This window comes from Marmota flaviventris, chromosome 8 (genome assembly GCF_047511675.1).
Source record: "Marmota flaviventris isolate mMarFla1 chromosome 8, mMarFla1.hap1, whole genome shotgun sequence".
NCBI classification, from domain to species: domain Eukaryota; kingdom Metazoa; phylum Chordata; class Mammalia; order Rodentia; family Sciuridae; genus Marmota; species Marmota flaviventris.
The window spans coordinates 46,257,327-46,276,781 of record NC_092505.1 but is presented as its reverse complement, the minus strand read 5'-3'; the positions used below and the strand labels follow the sequence as shown (position 1 = coordinate 46,276,781).

At 39.0% G+C, this 19,455-nt stretch overlaps 1 protein-coding gene across 2 annotated transcripts in view; it reads left to right on the top strand.

Moving 5' to 3' along the window:
- The first annotated feature begins 1,283 nt into the window (after positions 1-1,283).
- The window catches only part of P3h2 (prolyl 3-hydroxylase 2), a 167,075-nt gene continuing 148,903 nt past the window's right edge, over positions 1,284-19,455 (top strand). Inside the window, exon 1 of one of the 2 annotated variants that reach the window (XM_071615193.1) lies at positions 1,284-1,920. In XM_071615193.1, coding sequence (XP_071471294.1) covers positions 1,456-1,920 — 465 coding nt within the window. In that variant the 5' untranslated portion in view covers positions 1,284-1,455. The remainder of the gene's footprint in view (positions 1,921-19,455) is intronic. The other variant, XM_027951526.2, reaches the window with a different exon arrangement.

Below are 19,455 nucleotides of genomic sequence, written 5' to 3'. Positions count from 1 at the left end.
AGTATACCTTCAGCTCCAAATTAGAGCTTGTCCATCAGTAGGATGAGACAAATTAGTGAGGTTTGGTAGAAAAAAAAATATAATATGAACATAATTCTTTAAAGTTGCATAGGTAGGGCTATTCATTGCCAGAGTTGTCAAACCCAACAAAATGAATGAAGGGATGACAAGAAACTCTGGCAACCTTCTCGGCACAGTGGTCACATAGACATTTTCTGGGAAATTGAGATCAACTGAATGTTATATGTGGTCTTTTCCCATTGCCCTTCTTCCACTCACCATCCAAATGGCAAGAGACTTTGGTGAAATTCCACAGGCATTAAGAGACAAAAGGAATGCCCCCAGGAAGCAGGCTGGAATCCAGGGCCCAGCACATAAGCTTGCAGAGAGTGTGCAGCCAAGGGACAGGAAAGAGGGGTCACACCTCCTCTAAACGGGTGTTTATGATAGTGGAGAAGCCAAGGAACAGAAACACCTCCAGCTAGTTTCTTGGAGTCTGGCAGCTATTTCTGTCAGCTTTCCCATTCCTAGTTTGATACTCATTGCTTAAGTTCTGGAGGTACTAGATTTATTAAAATGACTCTTTGTTCAATTTGTACAAGAATTTATATCTGAATATCATTTGACATGTGGACGTTTGTCAATTTTAAGAGATGAGGAAACTGAGGCTCAGTTACTCAAGGTTACACAGCTGGGAAACTGACAAAGGCTGAGGGTTAAGTACCGTTTCTCCTTTCTAGCCATTCTCATTCTCGGTCCCTTAACGCAGACACAGAAGTATTGTGTTTACTGTTCTTTCTTGCCCCAGTCCACAAACTCACCATCCATACAAAGTGGGATGAAAAGGCAAAGAACAGATCTCCCCACCCCACCCGCCAAGGTTGATCCCAAAGGTCCAAGGTCGAGTCGTTCCTTTGCCACATATCAGCCGCATAAACTTGGGCAAGTCACTTTTCTTTTCAAACAGAAGGACCCAGCAGACTGTAAGATCATGTACACATTCCAGAAAATGACTTAAGACCCGAACCTCACTAAAACACTTTTTTTTTTTTCAACTCTAGAAAAAAGAATAATAATACCGGCTTCTGCAACCTAGAGGAGAACACACGTGTAAAGCTCCTCCCCCGGGTTTGGCCTCAAGCGGCGCTAGCCCTCTGCCTGGCGCTTGTGTGCCGCCCCAGTCTGGCAACCCGCGGCTGCGGCTGGAAAGCCTGGGAGCGCGGCTTGCGGAGGCTCGGGCAGCAGGAGGAGCGTGTGAGCTGTGGGCGTCCCTTTAAGAGCGGCGGGACCGGCAGAGCCTCCGCCTCTCTGTCCGAGGAGCGCCGGGCGGTCACCTGGGGCTGTCGGACAGCCAGATCTTGCTGTGGTACTGGCGCGCTTGCCTGAGGAGTTGGGAGACAGACCCCGTCGCGAGGTGCTGCGGAGCGGTCTCCCAGCGGCTCTCTGCTGCGGAAGATGCAGGAGCGCATCTGGGCGTTGCTGCTGCTGCTGCTGCTGCTACCGCCGCCGCTGTGTGGCGGCCCCCCGGACAGCCCGCGCCAGGAACTAGAGCCTGAGCGCGGGCCTCTGCAGCCCTTCGACCTGCTCTACGCCAGCGGCGTGGCTGCCTATTACAACGGGGACTACGAGCAAGCGGTGCGCGACTTGGAATCGGCGCTGCTCAGCCACCGGCGCCTGCGGGAAGTCCGCACGCGCTGTGCCCGCCACTGCGCCGTGCGCCGCCCTCTCGTGCCCCCCGGTGCCGGCCCCGGGGCTGAGCTGCCCTTCTTTCGCGCCTTGCTGGAGCGGGCGCGCTGCTACCGCAGCTGTGAGACCCAGCGCCTCGGGGGACCCGCGTCCCGACACCGCGTCAGCGAGGATGTGCGCAGCGACTTTCAGCGCAGAGTGCCCTACAACTACCTGCAGCGGGCCTACATCAAGGTACCCTGACGCTGGCGTTTCCACACCTAACGCCCCCTGTGGCTCTTGGATGTGCTCTTGAGTCCTCGGGTTATCTTAGTATTGCACTGCTTTGCAATCTTTCAGAGTGGATTTCTTAAGCATCTGTCTCATGTTTATGAATCTTGACATCTATTGGCCCAAACTTTGTACTAGATGAACTTGGGCAAGTCTTTCTCTGACTCTTCCTCTCTCTAAACATTAACTTTAGTCTCAAAAAGAGGGCTGTACTGATTGGATAATATTTAAAGCACTCATTTAAAACAGCTGGGTCTATAATAAGCTTTCTTCTCAAGAATCATTCTTGGTATATACCTATTCCCATCTCTGTCTCCTCTCCCTCACCAGTACTATACTCCAGTCTGCATCTTTTCTGGTAAGTTTAACAGAATGTGTTTTCAAGATAGCAGAGTAAATGTGTTCCTAAACAAATCTCTCTCTCTCTCTCTCTCTCTCTCTCTCTCTCTCTCTCTCTCTCTCTTCTATAAAAAAGTAAAGTTCCAGATTACAGAGAAGAAATGCTAGGGGGAGGTGAAGCTCTGAGGGACCATCTCATTAAAATTATCCACAAGTGCTGATTTTTTTTTCTCCTTTGATGGAAGCCTTCCAGTTCCTGAAGTTTTACATTGGACTGGATTACGTGACATCAGATGCCCAGGGCTCTTATCTTTGTGTACTTAACATCCATGAAGTTAGTGTCGGGAGGAATACACTGTAAATTGGTCTTATTTCCCACATCCACAATTTTGAAGATCTGGATGCTTCAGCAGAGAGAATTTAGAATGAATTCCTCACACCTGCCCACTCACCCATGTTACTCCAAATTTACACAATTTCTCCCCACTCCTGACTTTCTGTTTTAGTATAGCAATGTCTCTTCCCAGCTGTTGGAGGAGGGGCAGCTCAGGGGGTTGATTGGTAGTGCTACAGATGGACCAGGCTGCATTTCTAAGGAGAAGAAAATATACATCATGTTCCAACATTGACATGCCTTTAGCATTGACATGCCTTTGAAGCTTATCCCACAGGTCTATGTTGTCACTGGTCATAGACTCTCAGGTTTACAACTGTCAGAGGAGTTATGAGGTCTCAACTGAGACTTTAAACTCTCAGTGTGTTGTTTGTAGCTTAGGTCCCGGAGCTCACTAGATTAGTGCCTTGGGCAGGAAAGAAGAAAGCCCAAATGCTTTCCAAGATTTGTCTCTTACATGCTTGTGCCTCCTATTGAATTTGCTAAGGCACACATAAAGTATAACCCTCCTTTCTTTTAAGTGAGTGGCAGTTTGGAATGGTCTTCCAAAAACCAGTCAATTCTGGACAGAGAAGGCATCTTGAGTACCTGACAGCAGAATGTGGGTTCTGTAGAATGGTCTTCCGGGAAGTCTCAGAAGTGAGAGGTTGGCCATCTTGCTGATGATTTGTTCACATGTATTGGACAAATTTTCCTTTCTCAGGTCTGGGGAAGGAATGCATATTCATGTTTGGGCATATAAAAATAACCATGAGGTAAATGTCAATATGTGGGTTTCTTTGGTTCTATAATTATGTTTGCTACACTATGAATGTTAACATTTGTCAGCCAGTCCCAAGCTCTTGTAACCTGGTTGGAGGTCAAAGAAGGTGAAGACATAGATTTAACAGGACTCAAACATTTGCAATTAATTGTTTATAAGATCAAGGCACACATGGACCCTGTTGTGGTTGTAGTAATGGGCACTGTCTGATGAACCAATGATGTTGAAGAAATCCTTTCATAAATATTTGGCATCATCTGTTCATTTGTGCTCTACTAGCAATATTTCTAGGGGCAGAAGCAGGCTTCCATTTCACCTCCACTCGAATGGGCAAAGTCTCTTGCTTGCACATAATTGATAATCTCTTAAGAAGGAAATATTTTTATCCATTTGGAAATTTGCTTTGTATGGCTGGAGTTCGTTAACATCTAAAAAATGCTTCATCATAGTTCTTTCCTCACCCGCATCCTCTAAAAATTCTACAATTTTAGTTTTTGCTTGCTGTCCAGAGGACTTTACTCATAAAAACAATACATACTAGCATTTGAGACTAAAACAAACCTCATAAATGTAAAAGAACATTCCCAGGCTTTGACATATCTGGATTCTGGTGTGTTCACTCACTGATAGGATGAGTTCCTTACACGTACTTGGGTCTGATCATGGTGCCTTGTATTGTTGAATTACTTTTGCCATCAGTGATCTGGTTTGTAGTTAAAAGTATAATCCTAGGCCAAATTGAATTCATTGAGGATCGGAAGTCTTCATAGAGCTAAAAAATAGTTATTTTTAGCTAGGAAGTTCACAAACTGCAGAAGGTCTTAGGAGGTACTGCTTCTCCCCCAAATCATGGTTACTGAGCCACCAATGGAAACAGATTCTTTATGCTGGTATGTTGGAAATGGAGGATTGAAAATTGTGATATTGAGACCCATGAGTGAGATTCCTTTTTGCACAGAAAGTAATTCCCAGAAAAGGAAAGGAGCTTACTCAGTGTCATGTCTGTGGTAGCAGAGCAGTCTGAGTTGATGCAATGAGCACGGACCTGGGAGTTAGGAGCGCAGGCTCTGCCAATAGATACTGGATCCAGTGCTTGCCCTGCTATGCCCTTAGCCCGTGGGATCGCCTCAGGTTCCAAAGGATGCTGCATTCCCCAGGGCTCTCCTTATGCCAGATTTGGACAGCTCCAGGGATGAGTAGAGTAAATCCTTGCCCTGTGGGATTACAGACAACACTTTTCTCTGAAGGCCTGCTCCATAGACTCTTCCTTGAGGCCTGTCATGTTGGGAATTTGCCTGAACAGTTATGAGGCGGCAGTTCCGCCTGGCTCCTAGCCGCACCCTTTTGGTGTGTGTGTTAAGGCAGAGTGAAACTCTTCAAACTTTTGATTTTATCATTTTAGATTATAAGATATAATTCATGCTCCACAGCCTAAAACCTAAGGAATAGTTTTTATTGTAGTTTCTGCTGAGAAACTTTCAGTAATTTTCCCTTACTACTAAACAACGCCCATATAGTTTAATTCAGCTTCAGTTCCACTCAAATTCCCCAGTTCTATCTCCCCCAACTCTGCTACCTTCCAGCCAAAGGGAACAGCATCTGATTTTCTTGCATCTTTTGCCATTGTTATTCTTCTTAGGAAGCCTGCAGGCTCTGGATTAGGATAGATAAAGAGACTAACCTAAAGTCTACCTTCTCCAATTTAGCTGCATGAGTGTGAATACAGTACATAAGCTTTTTGAGCTTTAGTCTTTTTATCTGCAAAATGGGGAAATAATAGGACTACTTGCGTGTTTTAGGTTAAGTTTACCAGATGACTGATGTCAAGTGCCAAAAACAGGGCCTATTCCCAGCAAACATTAGATATGTGTTTATTCTTATTACTAGTTACAGTGGTAGCTTTTCCTCTTCCTTCTTTACATTTTCAAATCATAACTATCTTAACATAAACATACCTATCTCTATGAGGCATTCCTGACTCCCTTTGCAATTCCCAGAAGTTCATCATATTTCCCTTTTCTGAATATGTACAGGAGGAAATTTGTTCCTCTTCTATCATTTTTTCTTTCATTTTTAACATTACTTTGGGAAAATTGGTATATCTGTTCTCAGTTATGTGAGCTCCTTGAAATCAAGAATGACATTAGTTATTTTTGCATCTCTAAAGTAGGGACTCCCAGATCTGGGTGATTATTAGATGGAACTATTATTTGTAATATCTGGGGCATTAAATATGATTTAAAATTAGTGCTTTATTAGGGTCAGTAGGTCTCAGTTGGGTCATCAACAACCATATTCCTTCCAAATATCTCAGCTGGGATCCTAGGTGTAAATACTCAATATTGTGTGTTGATTGAATCATAGCTTGGTTCTATTTTCATGAAATAGTGTTAAAATTTCTGTGTGGTGGCAGAAAGTTTTTATTACATCAGTTGTGTAGATTCCTGGCTGGTTAATTGGGAGAGAAAGTTACAGGAGTGTGGACTGTGGATATCTCACTGTTTCCTTCTTGCAAGTTCTGGCTAATGTGGCAGTCTCCTGCCTATACTCTCCAGTTTTTTGTATTTTAGTTCATATTATTTAAAACTATGCTTCAGAAAATCCTTGGCACATTTTATTTGTTTTATGTATATTTGTGGAATTTAAACAGATGTAAGAAAGAGATTTTCCTTTCTTATCTGTGTCCTTGATAATTATAAATTGTTTGAAAGTGTCTGCTCTTTTCTCCCCCTGTTGCTAGCCTTTTAAGAAAAACAAACAAACTGGTGGTGTTTTTTTCCTTTTTTTTTTTAAACCTAAAGTTAGCTTTCTCCTGCATGTTTTGTTGCTTGTATTAGTGTTTGTGCCATTTGGCTTTTGTTATTCTTCTTGGGACTAAAAGGAGGGAAAAAAAGGAAATGGAATTTAGTCAATTCTCTCTCCCTCCCAGAATCATCTTCCCCAAATCCCTTTATCTTGGCCACTATTAATTTTATTAGTGGTTGGTAGAAAAGAAAAAGGTAAACTCAGATTATTTCCTCACTCTAATTCTGCTTACTGACTGCTTTCGCCTTTCTAGAAGGAATGCCTTAAAGAGAAATTGAAAACTCAGACAACTGTCTCATACAGATCCTGTGTTGCTCCAGAACCCTTAATTGAACTATTTTTACCTGTTTGTTGAATTATTTCAAATAAGATGTTGATTTTGTCTTTCTGAAATAGCTGTTCTGAAATTATTCTAATGGTTATTTCCTCAGGAGATGAGACTTTCTTCTCTCACACATAATTGAAACATCTTTGTGCTTGAATCATCAAAATGTACTACTCACCTTATTATGTCCCACTCCTTGGGAAGGAAACCTGGGAGATGCTTTGTCTTACCAGTTCCTGGGTCTAGTGTGCCGGAATCACAGTTATTTCCTCATTGGGGTTGTCCATCTGTGGGCTGGTCGGTCATCTCTTTATCAGTCATCCAGTTTCTTATAAATGCTACGTGTCACGGAAGCTTGATTCAGTTAGATGAGAGCAGCAAACAACTGTCTACACCCTTTCTCCCTTTTCTGCCAGAGGAATCAGGGATTCCTTTACAGGTTTTAATAAAGGAAAATGATAAACCACTTTCTCTCTCTCTCTCTCTCTCTCTCTCTCTCTCTCTCTCTCTCTCTCTCTCTCTCTCACCGATCCCATCTCTGAGAATCAAATGGATTCTATCACAACATTTTCTCATTCCATCAACTCCAAAGAGGTCACTACATGAAATTTTTTTTAGAAATGTTTGATAAAATGTCACCTTGCTTTATGGGTGAGATTTGATAAATATGAAAGGTGAGCAGGGTCACCTATAAAGATAAGTCTTTGAATTTGGCATAATAGTGGTTCTTTTGGTTCCAAGGAATTGATTAAGCTATGGGTTACTTAGAAGCATACATCTTTCGGATGAAAGGGACCCCGCAAGAGCATCTTCAAGTGCAATAATGAATTTGGGGCAATGAAGTAAGAATGAGAAAGTGAGGGTAACTGTTTTGTTCAAGAAATGTAATTTAGCAAGTGTAGCATTGGCAGTTATTGGATCCATAAACAATTCTGTATCTTGAAGGAGTGCCAAAGATATTGAAGGAATCTGTCACTACTACTTTACACACGATAACCCTGGCCTCAGATTGACAAATCAAGGAGGGTCAGCAGTGGGGCTGTGTCCAGAATGCAGGTTTTTTAAGTTATAGTCCTGAACTCCAGCTAAACTGTGTGGAGAGGGCATGACTGCCTCTCAGGGGTGATCTGTTGATCAGAGTTGCAGGAAGGCCTTGAGTGAACTGGTGGCCTTTGCAGGCAGAGAGAACACAAGTCCCATCTTCCCGTAATACCCCATCCATCCTGCATTTTCATTCACATGGTACGTAGGCCATTCAGCCAAGAGTCACAGTCGTCTGGTGGAAAATTTTGCGTTTCTCATTAGGAACAATAATTCCTCTCTTTCCTTTTTTTTCCACTCAGCTTTCTTGTATAATTCTTTTTCTGTCTTTTAATTCATCCTCCCTTTCCTGCTGTCTTTCTGGCGATGTAATTTTTACCAGACAGATCTGGCCATCATTTGCCAAAGACCCAGACCAATCTTTAAAAAAGATGATTTGGAGTCAGCCTCCTGGGTGGTATGCCTATGTGTTGTGTGGGATTTTCTATTTTTAGTATCGAAGGGGACTACCAGAAGAGGCTGGTTTCACCTGATCATACTCTTTTCTGCTTTACTGTGCTGTGTAGATTCCTATACTTACTTCCCTGCTTTTTCTTCAACTCCATCCCTACATTGCCCTGTTGGTGGTCTCCACAGCACGAATACCTCTGAAAAGGAGGGAGTTAAGCTGATCATTGGGGAAAGAGAAAAGAAGATACTAGTAGAAGCAAGGTCAGAGTTCTGGTTATGATAAAATGAAAACCATCGAGCTTATTTAATTTAATAAGCAGTCACAAGCATCTGTGTCTTTAAAATGCTTTTAGGTCCCATTTCCTTGCATGTGTTGACAATGGATTGGAGGAAGATTTTCTCCAGCTCCCTATTTTTCTGCAGCTGCTCCCCGCCTTATCATGAAACATTATTGCTCCATCATCCCATTTTACATATGGGAAGACAAAACCTAATGAAGAATTAAGTTGCTCACATTTAATGTGTTTAATAGAAGAGCTAGCATTAGAATTCAAGAACCCAGAATCCTTTTCACCTCTGTGACATTGCCATTGATCACTATTTTCAAGAGCCATGCTAAAATAAGCTCCCTATCCTCAGTGAACTTACCTTTAATAAATACAGGATTTTAAATGACACATGATTTATAATACAAGACCACAGAGGAAAGTGCCAACTATGATGCAAATTATAGGACTTTGTTTTTTGTTTCCACTTCTACCTATTCATTAATGATAAGTGAAGTAACTTAACCTTAGAAATAGTAACCATTTCAGTCAGTTCCTTGTTCTGTGGCTGGCTGTCTTTTGTGACTTCCTGTGAATCAAGGTGGCTGGACCAGCATAATGATTTAGGTTCCTCAAGCTGTGTGATTCTGAAGTGGAGGCTGTCAAGGATAGCGTTTATGCTGAGATTGATGCATCAGGGAAGGAGATGAATTAGATGACCTGTGTCAGTTTATAAAATTCTGTCTACCCATGAAATTTCATAAGAAGGGAAGAGTTACATCCAAATGGTGAATAGAAAGAAGAACCACAAACAGGTTTAGTGGGTGATATTAAAATGGGTCTATTTTACAGAGGTGGATGCTAGTTTCCAAATAAGTGTTTTGGATATAAAGATGAAAGCTGTAATGGAACCTCTATGTAAAATAGATTGAGATAGAGCCCCTCTGGTGAAATAGAGGAGGTATTCATCCCCCTCATCTCCTGATCTTTCTGAAGCACCCAAATTTATGGGACATGAGAATTTCAGCCATGTAGCCAGGTGAGGTGGTACTCACTTGTAATCTCAGGTACTTGGGAGGCTGAGACAGAGGGATCAGCCTCTGCAACTTATCAGCCTCTGCAAATAAAAAAGGATGGGGGATGTAACTTAGTAGTAGAGCAATTCCCAGTAAAAATATAAAAAAAAAATAAAAAATATTAAAGAATAAAACCATCCAATTTTTACAAAAAAGAAAATACATTCCCTCCCAAATAATTGAGTTTATCCTGGAGTTTAATGGAGAATCCAGGATTAGAATTCAAGGACTGTGGGCTGGGTGTGTGGTGCAGTGGTAGAGCACTTGCCTTGCATGTGTGAGGCCCTCAAAACACACACACACACACACACACACACACAAACACCAAAGAATAAAATAAAATAAAATCATCTCAACTAACACCTCTATGCCATTGCTATTATTTCTAAGACACACACTGAAAATACAAACTCAATAATTTTAAAATGAAACATATAGCATGCCACTTACATTATTTGCTAAGGGAAAGAAACCCTGAAAAAAAAAACACATCATCTCATTATGCAATGATATTCCTTACACTGCTCTTCTACCTATTTCTAAGAAAACCTCACAGCTACAATCTAAGTCGATGCGAGTGCTGTTTCCCAATAAGTCTAATGAAAATGAATGAGACAGAAAATAGTCTTTGGAAGAGAACTGAAGGAATAAGAGCCAGAAAAAGGAAGATCCAAGAAGTCAGAATTTCCAGAAGTTTAGGGCTGTCATAATGATCCTGCTGGAATTCATTATGTGCAAGTAATGGATTCAGTTTTTGTGCAAGGAACAGAACACTACTGTTGTTTGTAGGGTATTTTCACTGGGACCCTGGAAAGGAATGAGTAATAGCAAAAGGTATAATAAAATAAATGAATACAAAACAAAGAAACTGCGAACAAACCCTGAAATACAGGAAAGTTATTTGAGCCAAATTTGATTTATGCTTCTTGCTCGAATGCTAAATGTTTAGCTTTAATTCTGCCAAGATCAATAGGCTTGCAAGGAGAAATCAACATTCAGTGAAGAATCCAGTCACAGAGAATTACCTTAATACCAGATTTAATTGTCTATCAAAATGCTCTCAAATGATAATATCAGAGACTCATCTGGTAGACCATACAAATTATTTCCCACTGAAGCAAGACTTGGTTCTTCATAATATTTTTAAGATAAAATATAGGATTAGCATTTGATTCTAAAACAGGGCATTTATAAAATGTCACCAGGGGCAAAGACTTTCACAGTCATCATTGTTTCTGTAGGTTTTCCAAGGGCTCAATTAAATAGTGAAGTCTGCAAGTTTTCAGGTCAGTAAGTACATAAGCCAGCTAGAGTTTCTCAACCTTGGTGAATATTTCAGGGTGAATAATTGTTTGTTGTGGCATGCTTTATTGTGAATTTTAGGATGGTTAGCAAAATCACCAGCCTTTAGTGCCTAGATACCAGTAGCAACACCTTCCTGCACCCAAATAGTGATGATGAAAAATGTTTCTGTGTATTGCAAGGTGCTCCTGGAAAGTCAGAAATCACCCAATGTAAACCAGCGATGTAAACATTTAGCCATATTTAAGATGAGTGGACATCAAATTAGATGAGTACAATTCAAGTTTCAGACAGTCTATACTGGATGACAATCTGCTCATTGATGAATCATGATATGAAAAATTTCAGCTTTAACTTGATGTCTTTGGCAAGAGGAAGTCTATGGGAAATAGAGCTTCTCTCCCAGATGCAATGTACTGTGCTTATATCTTGTATCTGGACCTCCATGGCTATACTAGTTTAGTTTGTAGAAAAGATCAGAGGATCAGGCTCTGCTCTGTTTATTGTCCCAACGTGACAGAACAGGTTGCTTTAGCAATGCAAAATAACACCTCTTAGTTGTAAGCTCTCAACTCCAGAATTAATATATTTCTCATTCAACTTGGATAGTACCCAAACCCAGTCATTTATTTATTTATTTTTTTAGCAAGCCAAATACAGATTTATTGAAGTTGAAGGTGGAAGTAGCATTCCATAAGGTAGAGTAGAGTTGGCGGAGCAAGAAAGAGAGGCTCAAAGCCCTGATGTTTGGAAATTAGTGTCTTATACACTGAGCTCTGAGGCATTCATTCTCTTTCCTATACAGACTTGATTGAAGACCTTAGCTCCCATTGGTTACCTTATGATACTTCATTAAAATAGTGTCCAGTTTACTCCCATTGGTTACTTTAAAAAACCTAATTAGCATACTGTCCACTTTACCCCTACTGGTCATTTTAGAATACTGAAGCTATGGTGGGAATTATGGGTGATAAGTCTCAGGGCCAGAGTTGTCATGGTAATGGGACTAATTGTAGACAGGGAGATGAATTATCAGGATAATGAGTTATCATGATGACTCATCTCCCTGTATTGTCCTCCAGGCATTTTTATTGTACCCTGCCTCTGCCATCTTGATGTCCCTGAACTCCTCTCCTAACATTTACCTCTGAGAGATGTGATTCTAAATTTCTTTTTGTAAACCGAGTTATTTAAAAGTAGTCCACTGCAAGCCTTCTTAGGTGTTTTGAAGTTAGCTCTGTATCACATACAGTTTTAGGGATTGGCTTGTCTTAAATAAGAAAATGTCAACTTATAGAAAGTCTGGGAATTAGGGAAAATAAGAAGAAATCAGAGGAAAGAAGAAATGAGACAGAAGACAGAGAGGTGGACGGGGGAGGGAGGGAGGGTGAGTGTGGGTGTCAAAGAGAGATATAGAGGAGAAAGGATGGAGAGATGATAAACAAAAATGAAGTAAAGGAAAGCAAGAGCAATTAAATTTAAGCCCACGCAGAGTCTCAGGCATGAAAGGAAGCTGCCCAAAACAAAACTTGGAGTTTGCACAGTCTGATTTCAATGTCTCTGTAATAAAACCAGTGAGTCAAGAGCAGATGTTGTTCTTTCTTCAGTCTTTTATCACCTGCACATCCATACTCCATTGAGGCACTTCTGCCCTGGTAAAGTTTAGGGGCCACAGAGCCAGTCCCTATCCTCATTGAAGGAAAAGAAAAGAACCCTCCTGGGGAGACTCCACATACACAGCATTGAGAATCTACCAAATGAGGTGATCCCCATCCAAAAAACAAAACAGAAGCAGAAAGAATGCCAATAGAAAATGTCAACTGCTAATTTACACTAAATTATACTGCTTTCAGCAGTTACAGAATATATTGAACCCTTTTAGATGTAATCTCGGTTAAGCCGTAGAGATACAAAGATGAATGAAACTCTTTCCAACTACTTTAAGTACTTCGCAGTCCATTGAGTGAAACAAATGTGTATATAGCTAAACTATTCACCCTTCAGATGAGACAGGGACACTCCTTGGTAGTTATACAGTGGCAGTTCAGGGATCATTTCCATCAAAGCAATGGAAAAGATGAAAAAATTTATGGTTTAAAAGAAATGCCAGTTGAAGTCCTAGTAATTTTTATAGGGAAAAAATAATCAAGACTGTTGGAAAAATAGATAATAAAACATTGAATTAATTTAATCACAAGTATAAGCATTTTTAAGAACACATTTATTTCATATTTTAAAAAATGTATAATATCCTGAATGTTGAAAAGTCAGTGTATTGCAGTAATGAATAAAACAATGGCTTTTTGGGAGTTTTGTTACTAATTATAAAGCATATTACCTGAAAGCTAAGTTCAAATCAATTGTGGTTTTAGTGACTTTTTATATTTTTTTAGGGAAATGTCATTTTGCCATTTGAGGTTCTTTGAAATTGTAGGTTTAGCTTAATTTTTCCTTTTATTGTTTTCCAACTTTTCTTCTTTGTGTCTCAGTTTCTGTCTTTTTGAAAACAACAATCACACAACTTACAGGGCTGATGAAAGAATAAAATGAGGAAACATTGGTGACATTCATTTATGAAAGATAAGCATTGACAGAGTTGAGGGAAGAGAAAAGGGAGGAATTGAAATCCCCTTAACAGACTAAATCACATATGTCACGAAGGAGCGACAAGAAGAAAATCTTGCGTTACTTCACACAGCTGAAATGTGTCAAGGAATTTTCCTGCTTCATCCAGAATACTTGTTGATTTTTTTTTATTTCAAAAGGTAAAAATGTATTAGGAAAGACATTAAATATATTAAAAGAATCTTTTCTGTGTTGCATGAAGAATCAATCCAAAAACACACATATAGCAATTATTAAACTTTGAAAATCATATTATATTATCTTTTTGATACATTTTATTTGAAAAATAGTTTATAAAGAAACCTGACATGACATTCACTTTAACAAACTTGTAAAGTCGCTGAAAACAAGCACTTGGACATAGTTCGGTTTGAGACAGTATATTTTGTAACTATAATTTATTAGTAATAATAGATATTATTTATTAATTATTATTGTTCTAGGTATTGTTTTATAAGCTTTACATAAATTTTCTTATCATAATTTTATGAAAAGCCTAACACAGATTCTTCTGTAATCTTCATTTTGCAATAGGATATTAAAGTTTGAAAGGTTAAATAAAATGCTGGATTTTACACTGCTAGTGAGTAACAGAGTTGAAATCTGAATGTGTTTTTTTTCTGATCACAAAACATGAGTTCTCATGCACTTTTCAAAGCTTGGATTTTGACATCAAATATGGTATTTGTCAAAATGTCTACTTTTTATTAGCTTTATGACACTAGAAAATCTTTCTTGTGTGAACCTGAGTTTTCCATCTATAAAATGAATGGGCTAATTCTACCAACTTCACATCACATGGTTCTTGTGAGAAGTTAATTTTTTTTTTTTTTTAAAGAGAGAGTGAGAGAGGAGAGAGAGAGAGAGAATTTTTTAATATTTATTTTTTAGTTATCGGCGGATACAACATGTTTGTTTTGTATGTGGTGCTGAGGATCGAACCCGGGCCGCACGCATGCCAGGCGAGCGCGCTACCACTTGAGCCACATCCCCAGCCCGAGAAGTTAATTTAAAAAAAAATTGTTTCTTGCCTCATAGCCTCTAGAAGAGCATGAACTTGTGAGCAAAGATGAAGGGCCAAACAGTTATTTAGAAAAGTACATTGTGATAAATGGAGGCTATAATTACACAATCAGTAGGCACAGAAACCCAGAGGACACTCCTAGAGTTGAGCCTTTTTAATTTCAGATACTGGCTTCAAGTTTAACACTCCTCACTTGGGAGTACAGATTTACCAGCTGCTTCACCATGAGGCTAAAACAGAAATGATCCTCTTAGTGGGCACTTGGGATCTTTTGCCACGTTAAGAAAAATGCTTTTGCTCTCTTCTCCACTTAATTTTTCCATCCTCTGATTTTACGTTTTCCTTGAGATTGTGGCCTTTGATTTTTTCTTTTTTTTTAAGTGGACTCTGTTCAAACACATTCCAGACCTATTCTGTTTCATATTACAAGATAAAATCTTTTCCCATGGACCAACACATCTTGGGAATTTTAAATCCCTTAAAGTCTCTTTTCCACCCTGATCTCTTGTACCCATGGGAGATGGTGTAGGTTTGGGAATCAACATCTTCTTACAGACACCAAGAATGAAATTGCTTTTAGGACAACTGGAAGGTAAGTGGAAAAGTAAATTAAAAAAAAAAAATCTAGGAATCAAGGAATCTAGGCTCCATCTCCAGTTCTGTCACTGTTTTCTATAGTCCTGGAGGGTCTCCATTTGGAAAAGGGCAGCTTGGAATCAGATGGTTTTTAAGAACTCTTCTGCCTCTGCCAGCCTGAGATTCTGATATTCTTCAGTGCACTGGTACAGGGAGCCAGCAATCAACCCATGGAAAAAGAAAATCGATGAGATAGTAATATAAGGAATGTGAGGTGCAATGGGGATAAAAGAATTTTGAGAGGTTTCAGGGAAAAAAAAGTGACTCCAGTAACTTCTCCTGTGACTGATGTTGGTCTTTGCTTTTGGACAGTGAATTTCTTTAAAGTAAAATTCTAAAAGAAGTTACGCTGCTATTTAATTTGATGGTATTTTGAGGATAAGATGAACTAGACTGTGTTTAAAAAGTGACAAGATAAAGATTCAAACCAGATTATATGAGAAACAGTTGAAATAGGGATGAGTAGACTAACTGAGACGACAAGGGACAATAAGTAACATCTAAATCATCACTTGGGACAGTTCTTGATCTTAATGACATTGAGGAGTTGAAGCTATAGGTCCAAGTAACAGAAGTTACAAGAAACAAGATCATGGTCTAGTAAGAAAGATGACTTTTCCTAACATGAACAGCTATTCTAAGATATAATAGGAAGCCCCAAAGGAATGTGTTCAAACTTGAGTCAAATGCCTAACAATGAGGTTATATTTAAGGTTCAGGCACTAACATGATGTTGAAATAGATGAAGTTTTCTAATGAAGACTCAACTCCCTGATTTTATGAAGTGAAAATTTGTCTTTTACCCACACATGGGATCATTAAGACTTTTTTTTTAATTGAAAATGCCCTATAGTTCATCTTCTTTTCTGTTTCTGGTTGGTATAATCTTAGACCAGAGCCATCGGCACAGTATCTATAAATAATTTACATAATACAAAAAAATAGTGCACAGGTACAAAGGTCTTAAAATGCACATTCAGGAAAATGTATTCACAGAATATTTAGTGGTAACAGGATTCGTGTGGATCGTCAGCATCTATCCTCTTGACTTCTGGCTGAAGTCTTTCTGATCTAGCATCTGAAATGAATTTAGTATGGTTACAGAGAAACATTGGAAGATTTAAGTTAAAACTATTACAACTGAACAGTACATCCGTGCTTGGAATTGAGGGTATGGAGGGTATATCTCTTAGCAAGCACAGCATAATATGCTAAGAAAAAGTCCCATTTACAGAAGCTTTGCAGTTCTCTTCTGCATTGCTTCATTTGTGTGTTGTTCAGGGGAAAATCTAAAACCTGGAGCTATTCTACAGAGTAGTGCGGTTCTCAAACCTTTCAACTAGTGTTAATTTTGGTCAGTCTTATAATGGATTGCTGGGTGTCATCCCAAGACATCATATTTAAGAATATTTAAAATATACTGAATATTTTTAAATTAAATATTGCTAAAGAAATATGCCAATGATATTAATATATAAAATATTATTAAGGAATATTTAAAGAATCTCTTTATCCAAAATTCTTCCCACACTCTCTAATTGGGGTAAGGTAGAATATCTGCTATTAGGCCTTAAAAAGAGGTGAGGACTGGGATTTAGCTCAGTAGCAAAACATGTGCCTTGTATTTGCAAATCCCTGGGTTCAACTCCCAGTTCCCGCCAACACCTCCCCCCAAAAAAAGACCAAAAAAAAAAAAAAAAAAAGGAGGTGAGTGATTGGGTGTTCAAGGCAAGGGGAGTGACTAGAAATCCAGGCTCTCTGGACATGAAGCACTAAGTTGTTTGGGGGCATAAGATTTCCCCATGTTGTATGGCTTTAGTACAGCATATATTGTAGATATGTTTTTGTTCTGCCATGCCCAGCTTTTCCTGATCCTTTGACTAGAAAGACCATACTTTTAGGAATGATTCTTTTTTTTTTTTTTTTTTTCCTGCTGCTATTGGTTGAGACTGCCAAGTTGCAGGCTTCTCTGGAACTCAGTCTGGAATATACATAAGACCAAAAGGAAACCCGGGAATCTCACCAGTATGTTCTTCAAGTGCCAAGTCCATCTTTTTCTTTTCCATTTTAGGGTTTTCCTGTGGATATTGTATTATGTTGAGAGTTTTTAGTCATGCTTTAGAGAAAGTCTAAGGAAAAATGAGTTTACTCCATCTTTTTCAGAACCAGCATCTTCATGCAGACCCTAAATAATTGTTAGATAATGGTGGTGGTCATGACTGAGATGTTCCATACTCTGGAATAGACTTGATTTAAGAACTCTTGCAGAGCTTTGTTACCAATATTTTACCAAGAAAGGGTACTAAAAAGCCTTTCTGATTTTTAATACAATTCTCTAGTGAACTTTCTGTTCCCACCATTAAATCAGTCCTAACTAGATCAACTGAATTGTGCTGCAGTTCATGTCAAGTTGTTCAGAGTATTGTTTTCCACTTCCACTTGTGAAGTAGGTCTGAAAAAGTCTTGCCAAGTGCATGCCTGTACTCCCAAGGACTCAGGAGGCTGAGGCATGAAGATCATGAGTTCAAAGCCAGCTTCAGCAATGGGGAGGCCTTAAGCAACTCAGTGAGACCCTGTCTCTAAATAAAATATAAAATAGTAAAATATAAAATAGGGCTATAGATGTGGCTCGGTGGTGGAGTGCCCCTGATACCAAAAAAAAAAAAAAAAAAAGTCTCAGTACCCTTGCTGAATTGCAGTCAGCTTGCCTTTTCACTTAAATATAGATCCATAGAGGAGGCTTCTCTGGAGGACGGTAATGTAATTTTTCATATATAAATAAATGTTTAATCATTCTAGTCCATTTTTCCAATAGGATATTTAGCAAAGAATTATAAGCAGGCCACAATGACATACCCCTATGGTCACAGCTACTTGGGAGGCTGAGGTAGGGGGATTTCTTGAGTCCAGGAGGTTGAGACCAACCTGGGCAATGTGATGAGAGCCATTTCAAAAAGGAAACAAAACAATACGTTACCATGAGAAAACAACTTACTTAGAATTTGGAATAAGAAAAAAAAAAAAAAAGTGCTCCTAAATAGTGTTTTCTTTTGTTGACTGTCTCAGCATTCTCATAATAAATTTACCCTAAATTCCAGATTACTGTTAGTATATGACCTAAATATTCAAGTATGGCTGCCTTCAGTATTTGAATTTTGGCACTTGGTAGAAACTCAATACTATACATTTGGTCTATTTGAATGATCTTTTCTTCTAGAACACTGATTTTCCCCTGTGATCCTCTGTAGATTTAGGTATTCAAAAATACCTAAATAATTGAAAAATTATGCACCTTACTTGTTTAAAGATAGCTCTTTCATGGGATAGCAACTTTGTAGGTCAACGTATTAGTCACATCAGGTTGGGTGCAGCAGCAGGAGTTAGGAAATGTTGGCTCTAATTTTTACTGTGCCACTAACTATAGTGCTTTATGACAGTTCACCTCTCTTGGCGTCATTGTCTTCATTTATATTTCTTTTTATTTTTTGTAGTTCTGGGGATCAAACACAGGACCTTGCACATGCTAAGCAAGCAATCTATTGCTGACTTAACATCCCCAGCCCATGTCCATGTATAAAAGAAAGTGATTCAAATATATAATCTTGGAAATCTCTACCAGCTTTAATATATTTTAATATTTGGTAAAACATTTTCTCTGATAAATAAATTCGTTTAATGTTAGTGCACTGTGAGTCTCAGCAATTTGCTCCTCAGTTTGGTCTTCATAAATTCTAGCATTCTACCCTCCACACTAAAATTGTAATATTAAGATACTAATATTTAGGCTTAGTCAATACAAAACATTGAAAATACCAGAGAAGGAAGCCATTTGGGCAAGCACTTTGCAATCATGGAAATAGTCTTTTGTAGCAGAATTGGTGTTCTGAAGAAATGTTTTGTTCCCATCAACTCAATTAAAAAACCAGCCACAGTACCTTTCCTCCTTAACTTCAGCTTTAGCAAAAGTATTGAATTCGCTACATAGTTCTGCAGACTCCACTTTAAGATGATGCAAGCCAATGGTTAAGATTCATGTTTATTCAAAATTGTCAGTAAGTCCTGTTATGCTAAATCAAGATCAGGAAATAAATTGCTGATACCAGCTGTTCTCTATGAATAAAGCAGTTTATGGATTGGCATTCAGGTAAGACTTCTTATTTGAAATGTGCTTTGTTTTTACTTACACACAAAATCAAACTTTTAATTTTAATTTAAGCCATTTTAATTTAAGCATAGATTGGTCCAACACACTTTTGTTCTTGTTCACACAGTACTGTGAATTAAATTGGAACAACAAAGATTTCCATGATGCATGTGCTTTTAGTGAAAAAGAAACAAGGAGTTATTTCATATTTCTCCCTATGATTCTTGTGGCCTGTTCAAATAAAAAGTGGTATCTTTTGCATCTGAACATGTGGTAGCAATGGTCCTTCCCCCATTATATGGTTGTATT